Source organism: Arvicanthis niloticus, chromosome X, assembly GCF_011762505.2.
Source record: "Arvicanthis niloticus isolate mArvNil1 chromosome X, mArvNil1.pat.X, whole genome shotgun sequence".
In the NCBI taxonomy this organism is placed as follows: Eukaryota; Metazoa; Chordata; class Mammalia; order Rodentia; family Muridae; genus Arvicanthis; species Arvicanthis niloticus.
Window position 1 is genome coordinate 61,760,730 of NC_047679.1, and position 11,355 is coordinate 61,772,084.

At 34.9% G+C, this 11,355-nt stretch overlaps 1 protein-coding gene across 1 annotated transcript; it reads left to right on the plus strand.

Moving 5' to 3' along the window:
* The first annotated feature begins 216 nt into the window (after nucleotides 1-216).
* On the plus strand, nucleotides 217-3,922 carry LOC117695316 (TLR adapter interacting with SLC15A4 on the lysosome-like). Its single transcript, XM_034486171.2, has 2 exons — nucleotides 217-361; nucleotides 1,266-3,922. The coding sequence occupies exon 2, from the start codon at nucleotides 1,305-1,307 to the stop codon at nucleotides 2,214-2,216; it is 912 nt and encodes a 303-aa protein (XP_034342062.1). The 5' UTR covers nucleotides 217-361; nucleotides 1,266-1,304; the 3' UTR covers nucleotides 2,217-3,922.
* The last annotated feature ends 7,433 nt before the right edge of the window (nucleotides 3,923-11,355 follow it).

Below are 11,355 nucleotides of genomic sequence, written 5' to 3' on the forward strand. Positions count from 1 at the left end.
TTGTCCTACTTAAAAGTGAAAATAACCTTGTCTCTGTCTTTATGAACATTAAGAACTCCACTACTGGTAACATTTTCCCACCCACTGTCATTGGGAACTTGAAGAAACACTTTCAAGATCCTCTTTTGGTACACGGTCATTACCATACCTCACATGTGACCAGCCCACATCATTTTCCTATTAGGGTTTCAGTCCTGGGGTACTAACGGAAAGCAGAACCAATTTATGTGATTAAAACTGTCATCCTTTGTAAGATGTAAGCAGACGCTGAGACGCAAACCAGACAGAAAGGACTTTTCTGAGTTTGGACTGTTGGCATCTCAGAGGACCAAATCTCTAGGTATCCTGATATTTGAAAAACGTAAGTCTATACTCTTACTTAGTTCTATTTGTGTTTCATTTTCTTCTCAAAATTTTTCAAATAATAACATAGATAGGTTTCATGGAAACATGTGTAATATATAACATAGAACTATGAGATGAAAGCTTTATCTTGAATGAAGGCGACTGACCTTTTTCATTTTTATAGAATTGACGTTTAGGTTTGTTCTGTAAGAGCCAGGTTTTGCCATTTAGCCCAGGATAACCTGGAATTTAAGATACTATTGCCTCAGCCTGCTGAGTTCTGGGATTACAGATGTGAAGCATCATGCTTGGCTTTTTACATAGATTTTACAGGAAAATTTGAAACTCTTAGAATTGTATTAATAAATGATGTAAAAGCATGAAATAGCAAATAAAGAAGGAAGCTATGAGTCCAAAAGAAGAAAAAGAAAAAAATTAAAAAGAAAGGAGAAAGAAAAAGCAGAGACCCACATTATAGGAAAAATAGATAGCTACGATTAAAGTTTAGTTCAGAAAATTTCCGTAGGTGTAAGTTTTATTTTAAATGAACTTTTGGACAGAAAATGGCAAGACATTTTATTAACTTCTAAATAAATACTAAAAAAAAAAAAAAAAATCCCAGCTCAATATAGTGTTATACATGTCCCTGACTTTGCAATTTTTAAACATTTGCATGGATGCTATGTAATATTCTCACAATAGCCCAATGAGAATGAAAGAGGTATTATTATAATTTAACTGTTGATAAAATTGAGAGCCACTAATAAGTAAATTCATCATTGCTCAACAATGATAAAAAAGAATCAAAGCATTTCTAGTTTCATTCTTTGTTTTTAAAGCAACAGTTCTTTTCTAAAACATGGTTCATGTCAAAGAAAAATTTACATTCCATTATCTTAATTAGTTATTTTATATTTTAGGAATACAGTTCATTCATATTTTATAACTTATCTAAGAAAATGCTTGGAGAAGCCTTCCTAACTGAATTCCTCTACAAAGAACAGAGACATGCAAAACTTTACAAACCACTAAGATGTAAGAAGACGTCAATTGACAAAAAGGAAAATCGGGAAAATAAGCTTTTAGATATACCGGACAATTCACTTCCACCTTTAAAGACTGGAAGTCAAGAGAAAGTTATAGAAGGAAGTTTAACCGAACAAGACAATGATTCATCTCAAATGAAATCTATGGACCAACTACCTGTTGCAAAATGCAAAAGTACACCCCTTTCAGGAAATGTATCTGTTGCATTGCCCATTCCAAAGAAGGGACATGATGAAACACAACTGGATTTATACCGATCCTGGTCATGTACAAGTATTTGCCAGAATTATCCTGACCTACAGATAGGAGGTGACCATGTTAGACACATGTATGATTCCGGCTGCTTTGTGGAACACACCCACGATGATGTTTGTAATGGTCCTCTTTTACTTTCGGTGGATATACCATTGGGCCACTCTCCTAAAATGGAGCCTCCAGAGAAAACATCTACCTCAAAATTATTCAATGGTGATGAAATTCGAGAAAAAAGCATGCTATTACATAAGCAACCCCTCTCTAATTCTATGCTTAATAATTATATGGAAAGAAAGGTGGATGAACTTTATAAACAGTTTTTGGAAGAAAATCTTACCAGGTGCCTCTCTATAACCAACCTCATGGCTTCTAGCATACTGATGAATAATGTCAATCAAATTAGCCTTCAAATCTCTCAAGAGCAGAACATAGATGCATCCAAAGCCCGAGAAGCCCTCCTCCACTCTTTAGCACTATGTAATCTTCGTAATGTTTCCCAAAGAAACAGTACTGAATTAAGCACTCCTAACTTACAAATATCAAACCAGGCTAGTCAGGAATTTGTATGACATGTATATAGGGAACTAACTAAGATTGGCTGGGTCAAATAAGAAACTACAGTAACAATTGTGTTTTCTTGCTTTTTAGGTCTCATAAAGTTTTATTTGTGGTAGTGTTACTTTTTTGAGAAATTGTTTTGGTTCATCTGAATTCTTGTAGGAGATAATTGCTATAAATAAGATTTGTGACCATTTATATTTTCTTTCTGTTTTGACACCTTTAGTAGTTTTCACATTCAAGTTAGTATGCTTTGTATGTACACATTGTCACTAAGCTTTGTTTACTACAAAAGCAGTATGATGAAGGAGCTGTATCAAAATTTATTTTAGAGGCATATGATCAGTGTTTCAATAAACTTTCTCTTATTTATGGTACACAAGAACATTTACACTGACAGCTACAACATCCTGGGAGAATTTTTTGCATATACATATACTATTTTTGTATGTAGATTCAAAGAGCCTATAGAAAAAACACAATTTAGCTGACATTTGTAAGAGACTTTGATGGAAAGATTAAGGAAAAATGGAGAATTTAGTTGGTTCCATTTGAATTAAACTTTATTTTATTTTAAACTCTACTGGCACAAGGATTAACTCTTTTTATTATTGTGTTATTCTTGGTTGTTTTTAAATCTGAGATGAAGGAAGGTGCACAAGCTGAGTGATTGAAGTGTATAGCAAACCATCATCTAACTCTGAGATTCTCTTGGCAATGTTTTACATGAAATCATTATCTTGACATAAGATAAAAGAAAATTTGTAAAATTTTGAAACTAAATTTGTAAAATTTGAAACTAAAATTAAATTAACCTATTCACCTTTTAAAATGTTATAGTCTATTATCAAATTGGAAACAAGATCTCATGGCCAACAGCTCACATTTCTCCTATGAATAGTGAAATGATTATTACACATCATTGCTTGTAATAGACTGCTATGGGCTTCTGTTATAAATTTCTTTTGAATGTATAATATGTTACTAAGTTTATGTATTAATTATCCCCTTAGAATAAGTGCTTGTTCTTCATTAAATTCTATAGAAGGAACCAGTTCTGTGTCCTCATAGCTTGTAATTTTTAAATCACACATTTTCCTTCAGTCCTGTAGCTTTGCTTTCTCTCCCTCACTCCTTCTCATCATCTGGCATATTTGTTTAATCAATTTCAATAAGTCAGATGTTTGATTCTGAAAAGGCAGTGGGCAAAAGTTTTGGAAAACTGACTTACTGTCATGTAGATATTGAAAATATTGTGTACATTGTCTATTTATTTGTTTGATTTTAATATTTCAATGCAGATTACCTGCATGAAAATACATTTTATTAAAGTCTGTACTTTTAAAAATTGAATGAAATATCTTTAGACAGCATCCTTGTGGGTAATTTTCTTAGGCACAATAATCTGTATTAATATTTTATTTATGTAGGAGATATATCCAAAGTGTTGAGATTATATAGTACTATATGAAACAATAATATTCAGCTAATATCAAATTTAAAATGGAATTTATAGCTTCAGATTTAAAAATTCCACTTTCCCAGCTTATTTTCCGATTTCATCAAAATACCTATTATATGCTGATAGTCACATGATTAAAATGACCTAAAATTAATTCAATAATTGAATAAAGAAAAATTATATATTTTGTGTGCTGCTTTATTGTGACCTTATACCCAATTACTTTAGTATTCAAATAAAATATTCATATATGCATGTGATTTACCATAGTTTGAATTTAAATAGTCTTTATATTATTTTTCATTATGGGTATCCAATATATGACAACACTCTTCATTTGGGATAAATTAATTTTTGTCTCACTATTACAGGTCTAGAAAACATTAGTGTTTTTATGGAAATTGACAGTATTAGTGATTCAGCAGATGGTGATGATCATCATGTATCTTGACAGGGAATAACTTTACAAAGTTCCAAAATGTTCCTACTCGACTGACTGCCTGGTTGGGCCTCAGTGGGAGAGGATTTACTTAGTCTTGCTGGGACTGATGTCACAGGATGGAGTGGTACTAATGGGTGGGCTTCCCCTTCTCCTTGTAGAAGGGAAAGAGGTAGTTGGGGAGGGATTTATAAGGGTGGAACTGAGAGGAGAGGGGTAATGGGGGCTGAAATAGAGATGTAAAGTGAATATATAGATTCATTAATGAGAAAACATTTCTAGTGCACTGTTATGTGCTTATATAGGTCAGTATAATTTATACTCATTTTTGGGTTTCAGCTACCAATTATAGGGCCCAGAAAAGGCTTTACCCAATCTTGGGTAACATTTTTTTTCCAGGAAACTCCAGAACAATGACCATGAAGGACAGAGTATATCCAGATTCTTGAAACTTTTAGACTTGATCCTTTTCATGTGTTAGTTTTCCAAAGAAGTCAGACTCCCTGAGGTTTCTAAGACTGAAGCCAACATTTAAACAAACGGTGGATTCAGTTAATGTAGGATTACTATATAATGTGTGCTTCGATGAAGAATGAAAGGCTGCTTTGATAAGAATTATTATGGTAGAATAAACTGGACTAATTGTTCAGTTAGGTCTACAATTGTTTTTAGTGAACACATGATGGAAAGAATTCAGCCAGATAAATTTTTTTAAAAAGTATTTAACAGTTAATGCATGTGTGAAAACCATGAAATAGAAACATTATTTGTAAGTAAAATGAAAGAGGAGTATTGGCTATAAACTTATCAAAGTGTTAAAACTGATATAATTTTCATCTTAAAAGTGCCCACAGATAGTTTAGAACTTTAGATCCCCAATGATATCACTGTGTGCTTTTCCTCAAGGGTTAGTAGAGACTGACTTTTTGCTTTTGTGTATGTAGTACAGAGGTCATCAGATTAGGCAGGATTTCTTCTACTGTGTCACATCTCTAGCTCCACAATGGTCTTATTATGTCGTGGTTTAGTAGTTGTAAATGTTCAAGATCACATTACAATTTTACAAAACAGCCTTTAAATATTTCCAATAGCATATCTAAAATGATGAGATCCAAATCAAGGTATACTGACTTCAACTTCAAAACTATTGAATCATTGTTATGAACAGCTAGATTCTTTAATCATTCTATAATTTCTCCTTAAAGCCGAGAAATTGGTAGCTCATAGACTTGTGATACAGTTCTTACTTTCACTTCCTGAAATGAACTTAAGGTAGTTGATCATGTGAAGCATCAATTGTCAGTGACCTTGTTTTTACTTGAGAGTTCCTGAGATTCATGGATAGGCTATTTGCCGAACTTCAACTCTCCTGTATAATTGCAAATGAGTCAAATTTCTAGTAAACAGACTTTGAGTAGATTTGAAAAAGTTAAAGGAAAATGTCTGACTCCTAGGGACTTGTGTGGTCCTTTTCCTTTCCTTTAAGAATTCAACTCTGCTTTAGTAAACCTATAGAATACTCTTGTAGCATTGTCATTAGGAGATAAACAGCAGCTGGGCATTTTCTCAAGTAGTGTCTGGCATTCTTCCTTTAGGCCAGGTGCTGTGTCTTAAAGGCTCAAGAGGTTGGAGTTAGATGCCTTTCATGAGCATATAACAACAATATCAAACAGCATTTTTCCCCTAGAGGACAAAGAAACCAGCTACTACATGTTCTTGGAAGACCATTCCTTTCTCTAGTAGGTATTGAAGAGTTCTAGAACAACATAGACATAAAGCCCAATGTGGATAGTCTAATTGGATTTTTCACTTTGGCAAATGGAGAAAACTAAACACTAAGCTTTTCTCTCTCTCTTTTTTTTTTATATGCATGCACATAAATAAGCTCATGTGTTAGTGAACAGACACTATTAAAAAAAGTGTAGGAGCTGCTTTGATATAACTGACAGAATAAAGATTCCCCTTGCTCCTTTGTCATGTTTAGCAAATAATTGAGTGGTCTTAGTATAAAAACCAAAACTTTAACAAAACACTATTATTTTATACGTGGAAAGTAGATTCCCAAAGAGAAGGAAAGAAATTTCCTATGAAATTAGTTAGGTCTCAGACTTGCATTAGTACTCAAGGCTTTGGAGGTCCAGTCCAGTTGATTCTTCTCAAATCAATCAAATTATCAGCTTTCCATATACTATCAATTTGGTGACTTGATAGACTCATGATGTGTATTATTCTTGAACCGTACTGTCATCCTCACGATCATCATCATTATCACTACCACCACCATCATCACCACCTACTATCATAGAGTATTATGTTGAATTATGCATGCTAGAATTGGTATGTGGCCTGCAGTATATACACAAATCCTATTTTCAAGTCCTCCAGAATTATTCATTAAAGTACCGCTTTTAACCACCAACCACCATAGGACTGGCTATTATACTGAGATGCCAAATCTTTTAAGTTCACATTCTATTTTAGAGAATGTGACCTAAGTTTGAACTCGGGTAAACTAACAGGTTGATACCTAGCATAGTTTCCAAGTTGCCCCCCAACAAAACCCGCTCCTAGCTCCTGTCTCTAGGCCAATCCTTCAAAAGACCAGCGTTTCCAGGTTATACCCTCAAGAAGACCAGTGTCTCTAGGTTATTTCCCCAACAAACCTACACTCACAGGTTACAAGCCCAACCCCCTGCCCAACGACTACCAATACAGAGGGGAGCAGAAATTAAATTTATGATATGACTCCCAGTACCAGCCAACTATATTAAAGCCAGAGTGGCTTTTCAATTAGATGATTGCACATGTACTCCCTGTTTGGTGCTTAATATAAATCCTTGCTCCAATAGACATTCAGGGCTCCCCCACCACTAAAACCTTCCTTTGTGATGGTGGTGCCTTGGGGGGGGGGGATTGAGCTAGCTCAAATAGAATAAAGACCCTGTTGTGAGTTTCATCAGACTGGCTCCTGTCTTATTTGGGGGGGGGAATCACTATCATTTTCCTGGCACAAATATACTATACCCCTGGCAGTTATTATCCTGATACTAAAGGTTGAGATGTCACATATTTATTCAGCTTCGGGGGGTGTGTTTCTTCTAATAGAAATACCAGTGTGGAATGTTTTACTTGCCTTGACCTTGTTTTGAGGAAATAATTGAAAGGAGAAATGTAAAATGAATAAAATGGAAATAATATCCCTATGCAACTAATATAGAATCTGCATAGGAAAAAAATAAAATCTACCATAAATCAATATAAATACTATTGTTTGAGTAATACATTTATTTGTGATTTTCTTCCTAGCCACTTTAGAACATTAATTTTTCTTTAATATATAGATACAAATGAAGAAACTTTAAGGAAACAAATATCTATGTTGTTGGGTGCATATTTCTTTATGAGTGCCTCTCTCTACTAACCCTCATTTTAAGCCTATGTTAACATACCTTTAATAAAATCCCAACTCTGCTTCACAAAATCCATAAAGGAAACATTCACTTTAAAATTGCTAACTAGACAAAATAGGGATGAAACAAATCCCATTACTTGTCACAGTTAGCAATCTAAATATTCTTACTATGACAAATGATGTCTGCTGAAATAGCTAGTATGAAGAATCCATAAACTTAAAAAAATATCTAATATAGCTTTGGAAGTTTTCAAATGGGCTATGGAGAATTTACATGTATATACATTGGTAGATTTCCTATAACCTATGTCTCAAGATGGTGCCTGCCTCAAAACAATGAGAGGAACTTTTCTGAAATTAACTTTCTTGAAAGTCACTTCTTAATCAATGTTCTGTTGCTTTGAAGAGACACCATGACCATGGCAACTCTTATAAGGGAAATCATTTAATCGAGGCTTGCTTACAGTCTCAGAGATTTAGTTCATTGTCATCATAGAATCATGATGGCATGCCTGCAGACATGGTGCTGGAGAGGTGGCTGAGAGTTCTTACTATGACAGTCCTGACCACTCTTCTTATTCGTTAAATGTGGCTCTGGATTTTTGAGAGTAGGAAAGCAGTTGAACTCTTTAAATGGGGCTTAATTGGCCATAATGTTAGGAGCAGGGAACACAGTGCTGCTCAGAGCAATGTAGATTATGACAGTGGTTTGACTCATGAGGTTTCAGAGAAGTAGTATAGAGATCATTTTTGTGACAATTTGGCAAAAAAATGTGACTGTTTTATACCCTTGTCCAAATGTCTGCCTGAGGCTAAATTGAAGAGTTTCGGAATAACTGTGTTGGCAGAAGATCTAAACAAACAAACAAACAAACAAAAATAGCCTAGTATTTACTGTGTTACTTGTTTTATTGGTGGCAGCTATTATGCAGATCTATAATGAAAGGGAACAAGCTAAGCAAGGAAAAATACAAAATGTGTAGTGTGAGGAGAAAAGGAGCACCAGGAAGTACAATGGAGGTAAACCCAGTACTCAAGGAGATAAAACCTTTAAGGAAAAGCTTGAGGCAAAGTGCAATAAAGTTGACTTCAGGGAAAGACCCAAAAATAACAACTATTGAATGCTTATAATGTTTCAGGGAAATAATCTAAAATAACTCATTTACAGTGTAAAGATTTTATTTGAAGACACAATGTTCATTGACATTCTAGGTTGATATCTTCATCTGTGGGATCTGCTGTAATTAATTACCACAGACTGATGGAATAAACAATAGGCACTTATTTTCACACATTTCTAGAGTCTACAATCTTATGAACAAGGTACCAGTTGATTCACCTCTTGGTTATAGCTCTCTTTCTGGTTTATAAGACAACTGCCACCCCTTACCTGGGAGAGGAGCTACTGTGTGTTCTTATTCTTAAGAGGATCCCATCATGACAACATTATCTGCAGGCCCACACGTAAACAAAATTACTGCCCAGTGATTCTACTTTCAAATCCTACCACAGTGAGTTTATAACTTTAAAACGTCAATTGTAAGGGGGAGTGAAAATTTAGTCATGGCAACTGGCAGCAGAACAACCAGATCAGCTACAGTTTAAATGACAGAGATGGCATCACTGAAGTGACCTACAAAATGTTTCGCCTGTAACAAGTATCCTGTTCCTCATAATGTTCTAACTTTCTAGAGTCCTTATGCAAACATTGCCACCATAATTATTCTTTAATGAATGATCCACAAAATCTTCTAACTAATTTCTGTTCAGTGTCGTCTTATTCATGGATTTTCACTTTTCATTTATCTTAAATTAGATGAACAATATTTCAACGATCATGCCAAATATTTGTGAAAAAAAAGTTTGTTGAATTAATGAAAAAAGGAGGCCATGAGTTTGAGATAGAACAGGAGGGGATTTATGGGGGGAAGTGTTGGAGGGAGGAAAGTGAAGGGAAAATTTTGTAATAGTAATCTCAAAAGTGAACAAATAAAAACTAATTTCATTTATAAACCATGACTATAGAAAACCAAGAAAAAAATCAAATTGCTCACAGAAGTTTAAGACTGACCTTTTTATTATACTTGCCTATTTTATTTACTGCTGCTACTTCTGTGCCTGGAATGGCAGCATTTGCATGTTTACCAAATGTCTAAGTGATCTATATAGAAATTAGACTAGTTGGCATAGGTTTACGTTTGATTTTGTAACATGAAACATATAAGCTGGAGAAATGGTTCCACAATGGTTACTGCTATCCCCAAACACCAAAGTTCAGTGTCCAGTACTCACATTAATCAGCTCACATTGCACTTGTGTATACATATCCATACCTATACACAGATAAATGCATAATTAAAAATAATTCAGAATATAAACAGGATGATGGCTTCATAAGATCTTCTAAGGAATATCTCTTCATGGACACAGAATTTACGAATCATATGTTGACCTTTGTAAAAGTTGAAAGAATCAGTGGAAAGATAATGGTGACTGCTCTCAGTATGGCAGAGTGAAGACATTAAAGGAAGAAGAAAGAACCATATTCTATCTCCCTCAACTACAAACAGCTCAACTTTAGAAGAGGAGATTTATGCCTGAGACAGGGATAGAAAAGTAACTCTAAATCTTAGACTCAATATTCTAGGCTGGATATGGTGAGACATGGTTTTTAGCAAAGCACCAGCATTGAGACTATCAGGTCTATAGCTACATGTTGGAGCACTGGTGCTAACTACATATATCTTTGATATAGTAGCTTTAAATAATTTTTTCTTAATATAAATATAACTGAATTAATCCAGCAGTGCTCTTATACAATAACCACACAGAAGAAATAAGATTTATTCAAAGCTGCACCTCAATAGCTGAGCAGTTAAATGATCTATTTTTACCTTGTATGCTAATCTGGCTACCTCTCGGCTCCATCCCATGACAGGTGCATATTATTATTGATCTAGGTCTTCAGATACCTTCTTCATGGGTCCAATTCCTCTATCCTTCTGCTGATCCAACTATACCCCTTTCCCTCTCTCTCTCTCTTCTACTGGCAGATACCCCACCCTATTCTCTATTATGCCCAGCTATTTGGGTAATCAGCATTTATTATGTAAAGGCAGAGAATAAATGGTAAGAGCTGTTTACACAAATTTGAGACAGAAGATTTTTGGTGTAAGCTTTACAATGTCATATCCAGATTGAGGGCAGAGAAATAAGCATTTGAATAATCCAAGGATAAACTTCACCCAGTCTACAAGACATTACACTGACAAATAGCAGATAAGGGAACATGAGTCCCTTCACTCAGGAGCTGTGTATAAAAGTTTGCACTTGTGTTTGTTTTGAGTCTCTCTCTCTCTCTCTCTCTCTCTCTCTCTCTCTCTCTCTCTCTCTCTCATTACAGTGAGGTTTAGCACTGAGTAGAAGGCAAGATACATAGACAAGAGCTCACAAATCAAGCCTCTAAACCAGCACTGGCATCACACAAAGGTCTTCATGCTAGTAAGACAGACACAAGTTTTGAGTTTTACCATGTTGACCTATGGAACGAGCCTAGATAGAAAGCAATTGCCATTGTACTGAAATCATGCAGGTGCCTATGACTTCAAGAAGCAGTCAAGATCAGAAACCTTAATTTTGGTTGCCAAGGGATTATCCCTACCACCCATCTTCAAGTAGTGCAGGTAATACCAGGAGACTGTCTACTGACAGCACCAAAACTACTGGTATCAGACAGTGTCTAGCTCCCTGGTAGAACCTATTCATACTTATGATACATGGGACTTGGTGTACCCCTAAGAGTCTGTGAATTCATCAATCTATGAAATTTAAGATTAA